The 19,328-nt window shown below is 32.5% G+C and overlaps 1 protein-coding gene and 1 long non-coding RNA gene across 2 annotated transcripts in view; one reads left to right on the top strand and one right to left on the bottom strand.

Annotated features, from left to right (window-relative positions):
* Positions 1-19,328, bottom strand: part of LOC127712854 (dynamin-like 120 kDa protein, mitochondrial) — a 45,847-nt gene that overhangs the window by 11,261 nt on the left and 15,258 nt on the right. Inside the window, 9 exon segments of the mRNA XM_052219460.1 lie at positions 1,829-1,890; positions 4,112-4,120; positions 4,867-5,000; positions 6,150-6,258; positions 8,329-8,484; positions 8,782-8,854; positions 10,472-10,560; positions 11,389-11,453; positions 18,265-18,380. Of these exon segments, the coding sequence (XP_052075420.1) occupies positions 1,829-1,890; positions 4,112-4,120; positions 4,867-5,000; positions 6,150-6,258; positions 8,329-8,484; positions 8,782-8,854; positions 10,472-10,560; positions 11,389-11,453; positions 18,265-18,380 (813 nt within the window).
* LOC127712992 (uncharacterized) lies at positions 12,691-17,217 on the top strand. The gene is made up of 3 exons (XR_007987357.1): positions 12,691-13,000; positions 16,743-16,837; positions 17,041-17,217. It is a non-coding gene; the product is annotated as an uncharacterized LOC127712992 (long non-coding RNA).

Here is a 19,328-nt window from a genome sequence, read left to right as displayed (position 1 = left end):
ATGACTGGTAGACACAATTCAGTAGTAACCCGCATCAAAGAAAAGTGTCCAGCTGTGTTTGACTTTGGATGTGTGTGTCATCTTGCCAACCTTTGTACTGTTGCTGGTGTGAAGGCCCTTGCTCTGCCAGTAGAAGACCTCCTCGTGGAAGTTTACTTCCACTTCTTTCACAGGTATTGTAACATTTAGATAAAATTGTTTATAAAAAAAAGATATATATCAATGAGACAGCAATCCAACAAAAATGATATTTATAGGATCAACATTTGTTTATTTATAATAAAATTATATTTGATACATCAATTAGACAGCAATCCAACAAAAAATGATATTTATAGGATCAACACTTGTTAATTTATAATAAAATTATATTTGATATATCAATGAGACAGCAATCCAACAAAAAATATTTATGGAATCAACACCTGTTAATTTATAATGAAATTATATTTAATATATTTTAATATAAAATATGGAGATGTGGTACACATTTTTTTCTGAAATGTTTTGAATTTATAATATGATTATAATAAGAATTATTATTTCAGTTCCAACAGAAAAGAAAAGTATAAAGAGCTTCTAGAGTTAACAGACACAGAACCTAGCAAGATCATCAAGCACAGCAGCACCAGATGGCTTAGTTTGGAAAAGTGTGTTGGTTGTCTTCTTCACCACTGGTCAGCCCTTACATCATACTTCAACTCCCATGACAAGGTGGAGAAGCCAGGTCGTATCAAGCAGTGTGCCAACTACCTCAGTGACCATGAGATGTGCCTCTACTACCACTTCCTCAGCTTTATACTGGAACCACTGAACCACTTCAACACCATGTTTCAAGTAAGAACTTTTTTAAATAACATTCTTTAATAGAATATTAATTGGTACATGTACATGAAACATTTATTCAAAAATAAGGAGATGGAGATGTGATATGATTGCCAATTAGACATATTTTTATCAGAGTTGGAGATGTGATATGATTGCCAATTAGACATATTTTATCAGAGTATAGAAAAGACTTTATGTTTATGATAGATTTATTCTCTTTTTTACAGTCAAATATATGCATTTTCATCTTGATTACTTTCAGCATTTATAATCTTGTTAACTTTTTTAGGCTGATGAGTCACGTATTGGTTTCTTGAGCCAGGAGATGACAGTCCTATTGCCTACCTTCCTTGGCAAGTTTGTGAAAGCCAGAGTCATCCAGTCACACCAAGACCTGACAACAGTTCCCTATAGTGATGTAGCCAACCAGCTGCAAGACAACATCCTAGCAGTTGGCCTTTATACTCGTACTTACATGGCAGACCACACAGATGACATCAGCCCATCAGTCCTTGCAAGATTCTTCAAGTAAGTTAATGATATTTTAAATAAACTAGAGGTTTGAATAAACATTAATAGAATAAATGTAGAGTATATCTTAGAGAGACAGCCAACATAAAAAACAATTTACCTAAAAAAATTATTATAAATATAAAAATATGTGGTATGATTGCAAATGAGACAACTCTCAACAAGAGACCATATAACACAGAAATTGTTCTCTTCATTAATTTTGTTTACTGAATTTCAAATAAAATTGTTTCAAAAAATTAATTATTTTCTTTTTTATAGGTCTGTCAGAAACTTCTACACTGTAGTTGTGGCCAAGATGTTAACAAAGTTCTCTTTCAAGGACCCAGTTGTTTGTGGCTTAGCCTTTCTGAACCCATCAACCAGAGGTGACCACCCTTCATCAGTTGTAACAGTTGTTGCTAGACGTTTCCCATCAGTTGTACCAGAACACCTACTTCAACAACTGGAAGAAGAGTTCACAACCTACCAGGTCACACCAGCATCAGAACTGCCTACATACACTCTAGGATCAACCAGAGTAGACCAGTACTGGGGACAGGTGTCAAAGATGACCAACAGAATCACAGGAACGCCCAGGTTTCCTCTTCTCACCAAGATTGTCTCAGCAGTGTGTACCATTCCAAATTCAAATGCTGACTGTGAGCGTACCTTTTCAATGCTAAAGAAGATTCAGACTGACACCAGGTCATCCTTAGACAATTCAACATTATGTGCCCTCCTGACAGTCAAGCTAAACACCAACAGCAAATGCTACACTTTCTAGCCAACAAAGGAACAACTCAAGACAGCTAAGCAGGCTTGCTCTTCATACAACAAGGACTGTGCATAAAACATACAAGTGACATTTAAGTAACCAATGTGCAACCTTTGTGAAATATTGAACTGTAGTGCTACATACTTAAATAGTTGCTTTTAAAATTGAACATTTTAAACTTTATGAACTTTAAAAACTTTGAAACACTTTTAACTGAAGTGCTGTATGTGTGCATGTACTTTTAATAATCATTACTGAGTACCTTTTGTGTTTGACATTACAACTTGTGATATTGATCTATATAATATATTGTTGTATTTTTGTTATTAAATTATTAAAATGATTACTTTTTTATTTCTTTACAATGTATCAGACAAACATAAAGTAATCTTGCTGGTGTTTATCACAATAAAAAGAGTACAACATTCAAAAAGTTCAAAAAAGAAGGTTTATAACCTCATCTTGCACCATCAACCCAAAAAAAAGAAGCATGCCAGTCACTATCTCTTGAGCCAAATCAACACACGAAAAAATGCCGCAAATTAATTTGACCCTTAAAAATGGTGTCGTGCACAAATACCTCCATGGCCATTTTCAAAAGTTGGCAGGTATGCAATTATAATTGTGTGATTGATATTTACCACATGCTTTGTTATCTGATAACAGGTGAAAATTATTTAAAAACACTTAGTGTAATCAAACATTATATATATAACTAATAGTTCCCAATATTTTTTCTTTCATTTGTCACAAACTTATATAGATCTGCAAATTATCTATCAATATCAACAACTTTATCTACACTATGTAATGTAATGAAATATATCCTTTAATGAAAATAGATTATTATCTAATGAAAATAATATCAAGTAAAAATTAAACATTAACACACACAACAAAAATAAAAATACCACATAACAACTGTGACATCTACCTTCAAAACACACATGTCTCAAAGAAAAATAGTTATAAAGAAATTTTTGACAACTCCTGACTAAAATCAATTGATCAGATACAATCATTGATAGACTATCTATACATATACTTATTAATTACACCATTTCTGTTCAAAGGGAAATAACTCAATCACATAATAAGTATCAATTTTTGCTACTGAAAGGTCTACAACTCAACAATGAGAAAAGCTAAAATTGTGAAAATTAAACTTGACCTACATTAAAATACAGGAAACAACATATCTAAATTTGAAAAAATTTCATCCAAGCGCTTGCATGATAATGAACGAACACTGTTTGGCAGCCGCCCGCCCGCCGTACATCCCCAAATCAATAACCGATTTTTCCTTAGAAAATCCAGTTAAATATACAAAAGCTTATACATCACTAAACCATATGAAACATGAATCTTTGTTAAAGTAAGCATCTAACCTAGAAAAAGCTTCATTAGATAAAACATCAATTCAAACATAAAAGTCTAAAGTTTGTATTTAAATTCATTAAAAAATGAATTATATAGAATATAATTCTTCTTATCAATTACAATATGAAACCAACCCGTTATAAATTTCATGCATCCGAAGCACTTTTATAATATTACTGACTGTTTCCATCATTTTGAACTGTCATTATTCTAAGAGTTATTTATTTGATCTAATCAATTAATTCTAAAATGTAACTTATGCTATTTAAAAAAATTGTGTATTATTTTTTTAAGTAGTGCATCAAGCAAATAAAATGGACTGCTTAAAAGTCTGTCAAAATAAATTGAGAAAAATTGTTTTTTTACAACTTTCACAATGATTAATTGTTTTATGTGCTTACTTTCCATTGTGATATACATGTGCTCCCATAGATGTTTTAAAAAAATGCAACTTACATTGTATCTGATTTTAAGCAAGTTCCAGTGAATACATCAAAACAGTCTAAGGTGAACATGGGTGTACACCTCTCTCCTGAAGACAAAACAGTCTAAGGTGAACATGGGTGTACACCTCTCTCCTGAAGACAAAACAGTCTAAGGTGAACATGGGTGTACATCTCTCTCCTGAAGACTGGTGAGATCTATATCTTTTAAGTGTTTTGCATTGTTTCAAATTTTGTTTACTGCTTGTTGTTAATATTGTATGTTCTCTGCTAAATATTTCTTATAGTTAAGGTATTCTATAGATCATATTTTAAATTTGCAAATATCTTTGTAGTGGGAGAATATGTTTTTCTAATTCAAAACTTTACCAGGGGAGGATCCAAGCTTTGAGCAAAGGGACATAATTGTCATCTATGGTTAAAAAAACAAAGGGGTGCACCCATCTGAATCAATCTCAGAATACTACCTACTTTAATTACTTTAGATAGATGTATGTCTGGTAAACAATTGTGTGTATTTGTTTTCTTGGTTAAATCACATGTTCTGCACTAAGAATCATCTCTTGTTAAATATTTGTGTATATATCCAGTGTATTTTTTTTCTCTCCACCTCTCATTAATATACAAGTTGCACTCTTTAGGTCAGAGTTTAGAGTTTAACATAGGCCCTATTTTATTTATGGGTTAACCTTTTTTTTTAAATTCTAATTGGACTTTTCAGGTCTTGTTCTAAGAATTTTTCTAGCTTTGATTTTGTTGTTGAATGAAGTCTGCCTATTTGAGGGTGAAACTTAAAGGTTCACTACTCAGAATCTTATCCAGTTCAACCTTAGCATGGTCTCTCTGTTTATGTTGTTCTGTTTTGTACATGTGTACCTGTGTAGTGTGAAATTAAATGTGTTTGTTTTCTCCTTAAGGGTAACTTACAGGTTCTATACTAAGAATCTTATCCAGTTCAGCCTTAGCTTGATCTCTCTGTTTATGTTGTTCTGTTTTGTACTGCCAACTTAGCCATTGTTCACTTGTGCTTGGTCCTGTCAGCTCTTTTAGTTTACTTTCAGCTGAAAAATATAAAAAAACAAGCATTTTGTGAGTATTGCATTGCAATACATAGTCCCTTACTGGTTACAAATTCATTGTAATGGAACGAAATTTTAACTTGATCTATAACTTGTCATGGTGTAAACTACATAAAAATATCAAGTCAAAATCTTCAAGCATGATGAAAAAAACTGTTGTAAACTGATTATTTAAGTGAATTTTCTATGTCCAAAGACCATAACTCTGCACAAAATTATCAGACTGGAACAAAATTCCAACTTGATCTGTAACTTGTCATGATAAAACTATAAACTAATTATCAAATCAATATCTTCAAGAATGACAAACAAACCTACCACTGAATTCTTCAAACAATTTACCAAACCGGCAAAGAAAAGGAAAAAAATTCAAAAATGTCATTTTGTCTTTTAAAAATCTAATCTTTTAAAAAATAAGTTATTTCCCTTTGAACAGAAATCTACTAATTAATAAGTATTTCATCATAAATTTAATTCTAGGGAAAGGGCTTTAACTGATTAAATGAAAAGCTAAATTCCTGAAAATTGAACTTGACCTGTAACTTGTCATGATATATCAATAAACACCAAATATCAAATCAATATCTTCAAGCACAAAGAAAAAAAATCTGGAAAACTGATTTGCCAGACTACCAGATGGACAGACAGACAGACAGACGGACAGACGGAGTGCAAACCTAAAGTCCCCTTCGACTTCGTCGGTAGGGGACTAATAAAATAAAATATTTGTTTTGAATAATTTATCAAAAGACTTATATAGACAGAGACATATTATCATTTGTTTTAAGAAATATGTTTTATATTATACAGTTTTGAAGGTACAAACTAAAAGGGACTGACCTAAATGAAAGTGTTGGTAGAGTTAATTAGATCTTCAGAAATTTACCTTTACATATAAAAATCCATTTGTGTATATCATTAGTAAACCTACTTTTCATCTTGTGATTCTATATTGCTATTTGAAATGTATGTTTAGTGGTGAAGATTGTAGATTTTTTGTACCAGTAGCATCAAGTTTTCTGTTGCTGCTTAGCCAAATATTATCCATGTCATATTCTAAAATAATTTTGTTACTGAAAAAACCGTGGCATGACAGGGGAGGTAAACAGACTAAAATTGTTTGATCCTTACTTTGTTGTAACTTTTCTCTGTGAGTTTCCTCCATAAATTTGACAGCCATACCCCTATGTTGTTTGTCTGGTATTGTTTTGTCGTCTAGTGTATTTTTCTGCATTACTCTCTGAAATAAAATTTCAAAGAATAGTTTTTTTTTTTAAATTACTAATCACTTTATATCTTTTTTTCCCAGTTAGGATGCATGTTCAGAAAAATGGTTGTTTTTGCCACAGAAACAGCTTTGAGAATACAAATTTTTAATTAAATATTCAATTTTTTGTCAATAATAACGTAATGTACTGTGAGCAATAGCTCACTTATGAATATCCCAGCTATACGTATTAGGAAAACAGAAAATTGATATGTGGTGAAAGTGAAAACAAACATGAAACTTGATACCAAATTTGAAGAAACTCTGATTCATACTTCACATCTTCTTATATTTAATTAGAGAGAAAAATGTGAAGGAAATCTTATACATGGTCATTATGTGTAAAGAATATTTTAGTATTTATTTAATAGGAAGTTGATGAGCACTGGATGTGAAAACACATCACACAGTACAAAAACCTCACTTGAAGCTTGATTCCTGAGAAAAATGTGACGATAATTTCATACACACAAAAATAAGGAGATGTGGTATATAAACAAACATGAAAGAACAACAACTAACAACAATTACTGAATTACAGGCTCCTGACATGGCAAAGCAAATTTGATACCAAATTTTGGAAATCTCTGATATCTAGTTCCTGAGTAAAATGTGACAAATATTTCATGGGATGGACAGAGGTTAAACAGTATATCCCGACTCCTTTAGAGAGGGTATATAATCAGCTAAACAGTATAAACTAGACTACAATCCATCCTCACACATAAAGAAGATGCTTACTTGATTAAAACTGTCTTAACAGATTGATTTCTATTTAACAACTCAACATGATATATATATATATATATGGTTGAGAATTGGTGGCCAAATTGTCTAAGTTGTTCATATTCAGTGATCACTTGCCTGTCTACCCAACTCATGGAGATTTGCATTTTAATATGTTCTTAAATTGACAAGAATTGTCAGTTTTCCTAAGTTAAAGGTTGGCAGTTCTTGCTGTGTACTCCAGCTTCCATCACCATTAAAATCTGACTGTCATAATACAGTCATAGGCACTGTTAGAGGTGTTAAACACCAAAAACAAATAACAAACCATGACATATTCAGCTTAACACTATGGTTTATACCTTTCACTACAAAGTTAGATTCAAAAGTGTTTTCCCTTCGATGTTTAGAAATACTGCTATCTATGCCACAAATTTACCAAACTGTCCACTGCTTTGCCCTCCCAATGATGAATTTCTTAGTGATATATATATATTGCCACAGACTTATCAAACTGTCTTCTGCTTTGCCCTCCCATGATGTTTTCTTTACAGATATCTATTGCCACAGACTTACCAAACTGTCCTCTGCTTTGCCCTCCCAATGATGTTTTCTTTACTGATATCTATTGCCACAGACTTATCAAACTGTCCTCTGCTTTGCCCTCCCAATGATGTTTTCTTTACAGATATCTATTGCCACAGACTTATCAAACTGTCCTCTGCTTTGCCCTCCCAATGATGTTTTCTTTACAGATATCTATTGCCACAGACTTATCAAACTGTCCTCTGCTTTGCCCTCCCAATGATGTTTTCTTTACTGATATCTATTGCCACAGACTTATCAAACTGTCCTCTGCTTTGCCCTTCCAATGGTGTTTTCTTTACTGATATCTATTGCCACAGACTTACCAAACTATCCTCTGCTTTGCCCTTCCAATGGTGTTTTGCATTACTGATATCTATTGCCACAGACTTACCAAACTGTCCTCTGTTTTGCCCTCCCAATGATGATTTTCTTTACTGATGTCTATTGCCACAGACTTACCAAACTGTCCTCTGCTTTGCCCTCCCAATGATGATTTTCTTTACTGATATCTATTGCCACAGACTTACCAAACTGTCCTCTGCTTTGCCCTCCCAATGATGATTTTCTTTACTGATATCTATTGCCACAGACTTACCAAACTATTTTCTGCTTTGCCCTCCCAATGATGTTTTCTTTACTGATATCTTTTGCCACAGACTTACCAAACTATCCTCTGCTTTGCCCTCCCAATGATGTTTTCTTTACAGATATCTATTGCCACAGACTTACCAAACTATCCTCTGCTTTGCCCTCCCAATGGTGTTTTGCTTTACTGGTAGCTACCACTGCCAACTTTAACTGGTCAAATATTTCATCATGATCTTTACGCTTCTTATCTTCTTCCACAATTCTCTGGAACTCGTCATGAAGTGTATCCCATCCAACCTTTAAACAACAAACATATACCAGTAAAATTAACAGTATTATTTAGCCTGATTTACATATCATGGTTTAATAGAGACAAAAAATCAATGGTTATAATTTATTCACCTATTGATTTATTTTTTGTATTTATGTTATATCCTTAAAGGTTGTACATGTAAGCAAAAACTGCAAAATCTGTCAAAATATAAATTGATATCTTCTAAAATGTATTTTGAAATGGTTTGCAGGCTTACTCTGAAAAATGGTAATGTTAACTTAATAACATTAACTATTACATATGTGAAACAAAGTATTTACCTCAACACATTTCTTGGGTAGTACATTAGATGCCCATTTTGCTAATTTTACATCAATATTGGTATTTAATTCTCTGGAATAGGAAAAATCTTTATACTGTGTTTTTAACATATAATGGATTATATCAATAAATAAACTTAAACAAGCATTCTGAGAGTATAGCATGGCAATACATAGTCCCCTACCGGTTAAAAATTCATTGTACTGGAACAAACTGCTAACTTGATCTATAACTTGTCATGGTGTTAAGTATATAACAAATATCATGTCAATATCTTCAAGCATGACGAAAAAAAGTGAAGAAAACTGATTATTTAAGTGAATTTTCGAAGTCCAAGGACCATAACTCTGCACAAAATCATTAAACCGGAACAAAATTCGAACATGATCTGTAACTTGTCATGGTAAAACAATAAACCAAATATCAAATCAATATCTTCAAGCACAAAGCAAAAAAGTGTGGAAAACTGATTTGCCGGACTGACGGATGGACAGGCAGACAGACAGACAGACAGAGTGCAAACCTAAAGTCCCCTTAGGTAGGTAGGGGACTAAAAATAAAAGTGCAAACGCTGAAATGTATAGCCTGCTTTACTTATCATGATTGAATTTATGTTGAAAGTGTGTTATATGAAGGTTTTACTACAAGTATCACATAAACTTCAAATAATCAATGATCAATTTAAACAAGGTCAAGGTCAGATGTACACTGCTAGACAACATGAACACTATGCAATCATTCTATAAACCAAATATACATGTAGTTGACGTCTTCCTTATAGTATCTGATTAATGGAGTAAACAAATGAAACTCAACATTGACTAATGAATCATGAAAATGAGGCCAAGGTCAGAAGAACCTTGCCAGGAAGACATGTACATCTTACAATCCTTCCATACAATAAATATAGTTGACCTATTGCTTATATTATCTGATATACAAACAAAACCATAAAAACTTAACATTGACCAATGAACCATGAAAATTAGGTCAAATTTACAATCATTCCATACACCATATATGGTTGACCTATTTCTTACAGTATCTGAGATATGGTTTGACCAAAAAAACTTAACCTGGACCAATAATCCATGAAATGAGGTTGAGGTCAGGTGAACCCTGTCTGATGGACATGTAGACCTGGCAAAAACCCATACACCAGATAGTTATCATATTATTCATAATAATTTTCATAAATTGAGGAGAAATTGTATTTACGAGGATATTTAATTTAATGGTTTTAGGAAGTATGTGTACAAGCCTAAAGATGGTATGTGTGCTTCTCTGAAGATTTGATTTTGATTTTTGGTGTTTTAACCCCACTTTTAAGCACCGCTTTTGGACTATTTCGTGGCGGCCAGTTTTTATTGGTGGAGGAAGCTGGAGTGCCCGGAAAAAACCACCGACCTTCTATAGGAAAACCGACAATCCTAGTCAAATAAGTAACACATTTTTATGGAAAAACTCAAGATTTGTCTATAAAAACTGTATTGCATGTTCTTGTAAAACAACTATTCCAGCATTTATTACAATCAAGTTCATAAGCTAGTATGTGTGCTTTTCTTTTGTCTTTTATTTCTTTGTGTAGAATTTATACCTTTCAAATGCTATCACCATCTGTTATATAGCTGCAGTGGATTTAATATGTTTTTTTTTTATATAGCCTTAAAAAGTAAAAGCCAGTATTACCCTAAGTTTTGTGCCTGTGCAGCAGGTAGATAAATATTCTCAAATATGTAAGGTGCATTCTTATCCCAAATTTTCTTAGAAAATGCATCCTCCCTGCAAAAACAAAACAACATTAATATATACCAGAAATAATTTGTTAACTTTTGTTAAATAATTCAATAAACTATGTCACAGGTACTTAGGTAGATATTATACAAGTGTTATGAACAAATATTTTGGAATATTTATATGTTTATCTTTCTACAACATATAAAAGGAGTAAAGAATTCAATCAATGTATTATTATAGCACCTTCTTATAATACAATTATGCAGAGGCTAAGAATGGGAGCCCAATTTGAATACTTAGAATATTTCTTCTAATAATGATGATTAAGTCATTGTTGATGATTGATTGATTGGTGAATAACAACACTTTCAGCACTATTGGCTATTTCATGGCGGTCAGTTTTATTGGTGGAGGAATCCATAGTGCCTGGAGAGAACCACGACCTTCAGTAGGAAAACTGACAATCCTAGTCAATTAAGATTGGAGTCAGCATTGACAGGATAGTTACAATGTAGTTAGACTACTTAGATCACTCGGCCACAGAGGCCAATGATGTATGCTTAAAGACATACATATAATTCAAAGCATTTGATTTGTCCAATACTGTAAACATGAAAATTTTCATCAAGTAGGTCTTAAACAATGAATTTAAGATTCCACATCAAGTACATTTTCACTAAAAGAACATTCAGAGAATCATTTTTTATAGCATCTCAAGCGATGACCATTACACTGTACTCATTCAAAAGTTGTTTTTTAGTTTGTGTGGTTGTGTCATTTTTGTCTTGATTTACTTTTTTTCCCTAAGTAATAACATGAGATGTCTTTATCAGTAATTTAAGTCAATTTCATTCAGAAATAATACTAACCCTATCTAATTCTCGTAACCTTGGGAATGTATTCTTCCATTCTGTTTCTAAATTAAATCTTTGAGCTGCAATTCAAAGTATACTCATGAAATATTTATAAATGGCATTTGAAAGCAATCATTATTTTACCATTGATGTATGAGTTCCTTTTCAGACAATGGTTTCACACTTTATTTTTTTTCTTTTAAGTTTTTAAAAGTTTGAAAATTGACTACAAATAAAACTTCATATCAATATTTTTCACTACCTGGTAGTAATTTTAACTAACAAACAAAAGGTTCTTTGTGACTTTTGTCTTTATATCACTTCGTCTTTTAGTTAGTTGTTTTTGTGCTAAGTACCAATCTGGTAGGACAAGCCCTAACTGTTTTTTACAGTTCTATGTTATGTTGTGTTGTTTTACCACTGTCCCAGATCAGGAGGGTTGAGCCCCAGCCAGAAGCCTGTAATCCAGTTGCTGACTGTTGTACTTAAATTTCTTTTATTGTATTAGTATAAATTATTTGATTAGGGACTTTCTGTTTTGGATTTTCCACTGAGTTCAGTATTTTTGTGATTTAACTTTTTTATAGATTTTCTCTTTTGAATAGTTTGTTACCTTGAAAGTTAAAAACAACTAACACTTATACAGGTCATAAAACATATCCCAGCGGGCACATGACGTTGTTTCAACTTTGAAAAATCGTTGAATTTTGGTTGACTTCAACGTTCAACGTTGATTCAACGTAATTATTTTCAACGTCGACTATTTAACCACAATTCAAGGTTGGTTCAACGTCTTAATTTCAACAGAAAGTTGATGTTGATTCAACGTTGAAATTTCAACAGAAAGTTGATATTGATTCAACGTCTTATTTTTCAACGTTGAAATTTTAACAGAAAGTTGATGTTGATTCAACGTCACTTTTTCAACGTTGAACCAATATATATATGAAATATATGATATGCATTAATCAACTATTCAAATCTGTTTTACTAATGAATTAAGTTTGGAAATTGAAGCAGGCAGTGGGATCAAGTGGGAGGGGGGATTGGGGGGTTGGAACCCCCCTCCCCCCTTTTTTTTGGACGATAAATGTATTTGTCAGTGGCGGATCCAGAAATTTTCATAAGTGGGGGCCATCTGACTGCCTAAGAGGGGCCCGCTCCGTTTAAGCTTCAGAGATTCCCTATATAATCAACCAATTTTTTCCCAGAAAAGGTCATACCACCAGAACCGTACCCTCCCCCTCCCCTTTCCCCTTTTTGATCCGCCAATGAACCTTGCACGTTTTCTGATAATCATTTCTACAAAATAAAATATATTTCTTCCATATAAAGGGTTATAACAATATCCAAACCATTGTAATAATTTAAAATAAAACAAATTTACGGAGATATATATATATTTATTTGAAATAATAATTTTAAACTTTTCCCGCTCTTAAAACTTTGCTACTCGGAATATCACGGAAATGCTTCCGAAAGTTCGTGCATGTCGATTAGCGCCTTATTCAAAGAAACAACATTTGTTTACCACTCGAGAGAAACTGAAACAAGAAAAAACTATTCTACAACGTTAACAGCGATGGCAGAGGGTAGCATGAGACAAGAACACAGAAGTGAACAATCTGTACGTTATTTTATTGTTACAAATTTTTAAGTACATACGCACTTGTGTTTCTATCAACAGATCGTACATGAATATAAATCCATGCAGTGCCCACATCATGGTACATGAACACGTGGTTTACACATAAAAAAGTATTTACTAATTGATTCTGAGCACATACCTATAGGCTATTTATAATTGACAGGTGCATATAAAACAGTTGAAGGCCTGACATTCACTTCCAGTGTCGTATCCAGTATTTTTTAAAAAACTAGAGGCTCTAAAGAGCCTGTGTCGCTCACCTTGGTCTATGTGCATATCAAACAAAGGACACAGATGGATTCATGACAAAATTGTGTTTCGGTGATGGTGATGTGTTTGTAGATCTTACTTTACTGAACATTCTTGCTCCTTACTATTATCTCTATCTATAATGAACTTGGCCCAGTAGTTACAGTGGAAAATATTATGTAAAAATTTACAAAAATTTACAAAATTTATGAAAATTGTAAAAAAATGGCTATAAAGGGCAATAACTCCTTAAGGGGACAATTGAAAATTTTGATCATGTTGACTTATTTGTAGATCTTACTTTGCTGTACATTATTGCCGTTTACAGTTTATCTCTATCTATAATAATATTCAAGATAACCAAAAGCTGCAAAATTTTCTTAAAATGACCAATTCAGGGGCAGCAACCCAACAACGTGTTGCCTGATTGGTCTGAAAATTTCAGGGCAGATAGATCTTGACCTAATGAACAATTTTATCCGCGTCAGATTTGCTCTAAATGCTTTGGTTTCAGAGATATGAGCCAAAAACTGCATTTTACCCTATGTACTATTTTTTAGCCATGTCAGCCATCTTGTATCGGGCGGGGTCATCGGACACAATTTTAAACTAGATACCCCAATGATGATTGTGGCCAAGTTTGGTTAAATTTTGCTAAGTAGTTTCAGAGGAGAAGATTTTTGTAAAAGATTACAAAAATTTACGAAAAAATGGTTAAAAATTGACTATAAAGGGCAATAACTCCTTAAGGGGTCAATTGACCATTTTGGTCACGTTGACTTATTTGTAGATCTTACTTTGCTGAACATTATTGCTGTTTACAGTTTATCTCTATCTATAATAATATTCAAGATAAAAACCAAAAATGGAAAAATTTCCTTAAAATTACCAATTCAGGGGCAGCAACCCAACACAGGTTGTCCGATTCATCTGAAAATTTCAGGGCAGATAGATCTTGACCTCATAAATAATTTTACCCATGTCAGATTTGCTCTAAATGCTTTGGTTTCAGAGATACAAGCCAAAATCTACATTTTACCCCTATGTTCTATTTTTAGCCATGGCGGCCATCTTGGTTGGTTGGCCAGGTCACTGGACACATTTTTTAAACTAGATACCCCAATGATGATTGTGGCCAAGTTTGGTTAAATTTGGCCAAGTAGTTTCAGAGGAGAAGATTTTTGTAAAAGATTACAAAAATTTATGAAAAATGGTTAAAAATTGACTATAAAGGGCAATAACTCCTTAAGGGGTCAACTGACCATTTTGGTCACGTTGACTTATTTGTAGATCTTACTTTGCTGAACATTATTGCTGTTTACAGTTTATCTCTATCTATAATAATATTCAAGATAATAACCAAAAACAGCAAAATTTCCTCAAAATTACCAATTCAGGGGCAGCAACCCAACAACGGTTTGTCCGATTCATCTGAAAATTTTAGGGCAGATAGATCTTGACCTAATGAACAATTTTACCCCATGTCAGATTTGCTCTAAAGGCTTTGGTTTCAGAGATATAAGCCAAAATCTACATTTTACCCCTATGTTCTATTTTTAGCCATGGCGGCCATCTTGGTTGGTTGACCGGATCACCGGACACATTTTTTAAACTAGACACCCCAATGATGATTGTGACCAAGTTTGATTAAATTTGACCCAGTAGTTTCAGAGGAGAAGATTTTTGTAAAAGTTTACGGACGACGGACGACGGACGCAAAGTGATGAGAAAAGCTCACTTGACCTTTTAGGTCAGGTGAGCTAAAAAGGGGGGAGGCTGCTCCATATGTATATAAACCAAATGTTCCCATGAAAGGGTGGCCCTGACATTCTGGTTGTACCTATTTTTATAAATAGTCGTGTCCATGAACCAATCCCAGCAAAACTTACTAATACCATTGTCTATAGGAGATTTTATTTCTTGTCTGTATCGAGTTTCTATAATGATTTTCCATGTATCGCTGTTTATACTTTATATGCAATTTTATATGCATTTAAATGTTTGTCTTCAATTACAGGTTTATTCTGTTATTGCTCTGTTTGTGCATGATTTGGTGATACATATATATAGCATGTTTTGCTTATGTATATTTACTTTAAATTATATATATTATCTTTAACTGTTATAACCTGATTTGACCTTTTCTCGGTAGATTGTTCTGTGGTTAATTATAAACTTTTACACATCTATTTATTTTTTAAAGGATTTTCCCCAACGTAAATGATCTGTGGTAATCAACTGGTCGTCTATGAATTTCTTTAATTTGATGATATTACACCTGGTGTTTCGGATATCATTTAGGTCAAGTTCGACCAAGGCCGTTCATCCTTGTCAGGTGCCCTGGCCTAATTTATTTTTATTTACTATAACATTTGATCATAATTACTTTTTAATTGTTATCAATATGTTTCTATCGTGTAATGTATCAAATGCAGTTACATTTTGGGGGCACTACACCTGGTGAATCTGTAATACACTTATAGTTTAATGTCCATTCTTTATTTAATTACTTTATAATTTTGCCGAGATCAAGTACTCCTTCACATTCTTGTGTTTACGATAAGCAATGATAGGCGGTCTTGGAAATAGATGTTTAGCGGTCTCGTCATCTTCAATCAAATGCCAGTGTTTTCTTATTCGTCTTCCCAACTGCTTAAATAAAGGATTAAATTTTGTTGCTATGACTAGTGGTGGACTTTTCTGTTTGTTTTTTGTTTTATAACATAATGTGTTTTGCCTACTTTTTCGTAGTCCTGTATTAACTAGTGGATTAATTTCATTTTCCTTTTGTCCCCTGATTAGAAGCTTGTGTTTAAATAGTTTGATTTGTGTGTCGAGGTCATCTTTGTTATTACATGATCGAATGAACCGTGTAACTTCGCCAATTTTAAATCCCTTAAATACAGAGGCGGGATGAGCTGATGATTTATCTAAATATTGGAAGTTATCCGTAGGTTTGCGATATAATTTGATTTCTAATATTTGTTCCGTTTAATTTGTCATTTGTTTTCCACATATGTCATTCCTGTAAATTTCTCCTTTCTATTGTACTTTACCAAAATTAAAAGGGATATGTAAATAGTATCATATTAAAAGTAATGTATCGTATTTAATCACAACTATGGATTTGGAAACACAACATTTTCAACAATTGTACTTGTATCATCCTGATTATACCCTTTTTATATTTTCTTAAAAAAAATAAGTTAAGGAAACTATGATTTTGAAACAGGTAACAAAAAATTATGAGGGAAAGACTACAAGCCTAGAAAAGAGTTAACACTACAAATGCAAGAAAAGAACATGTAGAAATTGAAATTAACGAGCAAATTTTAACAGCAAAAACATCCAAGATGTCTGGTAAAAATTATTTGATAAACTCGATGCATTTTCATATTGTAAACTGTAAAATAAAAAACATCTTACATCTGATTGTGATTTTTTTTTATTTAGATGCATATATTTTTTTCAGGGTCCTCCATAATTCTTTGATGGCCAAACTGAATATCAGCTGGAAAAATGGCAAAATTTCATTTGGTGCCTCAAAGTTGTTCACAATAATTCTTGGTAAGTTGCATTATTTTAAATTCTATATTAGCAAGTAACTCGCAAAATTCACTGGAAAATAAATTTGAAACTATGTTCATCCTTACCAACTCCAAGACTACATTAATTTTTAATTATCCTCAGTAGCTGTATGAACTTTTATGTGAAATGAATAATTTTTGGCTTTCTGTGTTTTAATTGTTACTATGTTTTTTTATAAACAGATTGTGTCTCAGAGTCCTTTCCTGAGTCGGTTGAAGCAACAGAAACTAGGATGAAGAGCGAAATGTCCAGGTTCCTGAAATATGCCCCTGAAAGGCACGGAGGTGGAGGGAGGAAAGAAAAAAGAAAGAGACAGGATGAGGACATTTCAAATTTCATTCCAGATGCTCAAAATAAATAAATGCTCTATTCATCTTGTTTTTAATGACTTATATTGACTAAATAATTGTATGGCAGGTTAGGTCACACCAAAGATTTTAAAATTGGTATTTGCCGCTTTTCCGCCAAACATATAGCATTTAGGAGTGGTTAGCCCAGAATAATGTCTCTGGGTAAGGTGACATGTGTGAACTGTTAGTGAGCTAGTACATTAAAAATCCTGCTCGGCATGTCTGCTCTCATGTTTGTCCTGAATATGCATTTGACTTTCATCCTAATCAAATATTTTAGTAAATGTCCTTCAATCTTCTTTTTCTCTAAAAAGTGTGTGGTCGCCTTTTTTCATGTCGCGACACTAGGAAAATTCAAAAGAAACCAAGAAATTTTGAGGTAATAATTAAATTTCAACCAATCATTTGCAGAGAACAGATATTTCACTAAATATTTTTTCTCACACTGATCAAAAAATGTGAAAATAGCACAAACATTAGAGAAACTAATTATCAACATTCTCAACGTTGTATCAACTATGAATTTTCAACGTTGAATCAACGTTGATGTCTAAACGTTGATGCAACGTTGTATTTTCAACATTGAGATGACTTTTCATTTTCAACCTATAATTCAACGTTGATTCAACGTTTCAGCATGACGTTGTTTCAACGTTGAAGCGACGTTGATGTGCCCGCTGGGATACTCTTACACCAAATTCAAGAATTATCAAGACATAATTTTTTTATTTGTATTCTGGTTGGGTTGTCTCAGTAAAATATACCCTACATCTATCTTGATTAATTCAAAATAGATATGAAATCTTCAAGCAAATTGTAATGCATGAATGATGCAATTTAATTCTGTAAAGCAGAATTTTCAGGATAGTTTTTTAACTAATTTCATGATCAAGATAATATTGCAAAAATATCCCCTTCCTGTAAATTTCATGTATAAGGAAAATGAGAGACAGTAACAAGAAAAACATGAAAATAAAACATTGTAGTCAGATTATGCATTAAAAATCATGAAATTTAAACTCCTCCAATTGAAACCCCTTTATAGTAATTACTGACCTTTAAAAGCATCAGCTTGTTGTTCCACAGTTTCTTTAACCATTTTCCAGAATAACTCTGACACAGACATACTAAGGTTTTGTGTATTTGTTGTACTTGGTTTTAGCACACCATCTCTGTAAAATAAACAAGTGTGCTGATTATTATTGTAATTATATGTCAAACTGGCTTTAAAAGTCACCTCTTTAAAGCAAAATCTGTCTTGTCTACCTCTTCTTGTCCAATAAGAGTTAAATTTATGCATCAAAGGTCACCTCTCTTATATTGCCAGTTTTCCTGGTCCTGAAGATGACCTTTATATACAGGGTTGACTTTAGTTTAGTTCCTTCATGAGTTAAATCAATTGGATTTTGAAAAGATTTATGTTATTTTAAGCCATTTTTCTGTATGTCCAACTTGCAAATGATGTATATTTTATTTGGAGATGTTTTTTGAAAAATATGCAGTCTGACATTTTTAAATGAAAATAGATTCTATTGAAAGTATACAGAATTTTTGTCATGGAAGTAAAAGTAGTCAGGGCAATAAGGCCCTTATATGGCCCAAATATAAGTGCATATTTTAAAGTTGCCATACATATTCCTTAATTTTTCCTAACTATACTTAGGTACAAGGATGTTTAGAAATTAAAGTTTATTTTCGCATTAAAAGAATAACCAAAGCAACAAACTATGTTAGAATTTGTATCTTTGTCAAATATCCTTGTTTTGAACATCATAACATCAAAATGCATGTGTAATCAATTTATTTTTCTTGATCGTATGCATTTACAAACATTATGTGCAAATTTTAAAATAATTCTCAAAAACTTAATTTTCTTGGTCCAAAAAAGGCCTTAATGCTCCTTTCTTCAGGTCAATTCTATAAAATTTAATGTGTGATGGTTATTTGAAGTATAAAAAATTACCCATAGAAAGTATGTTGCTTGTGTGAGATTATGGCAGCTACTTCCTACCATCAAATGGAATTAGTAAGTGTAAGTAAAGCATGAATTTTTTTCTTGAAACTACTTGAAGTGAAAAAAACTTCATGATATGATGAATAATTTCAAAAAAGATAGCAAT

The sequence above is a fragment of the Mytilus californianus genome, unplaced genomic scaffold (genome assembly GCF_021869535.1).
Source record: "Mytilus californianus isolate M0D057914Y unplaced genomic scaffold, xbMytCali1.0.p SCAF_8, whole genome shotgun sequence".
Classification (NCBI taxonomy): Eukaryota; Metazoa; Mollusca; class Bivalvia; order Mytilida; family Mytilidae; genus Mytilus; species Mytilus californianus.
Note: the sequence above shows the minus strand (reverse complement) of the source record. Positions and strands in the feature narration are given on the sequence as shown.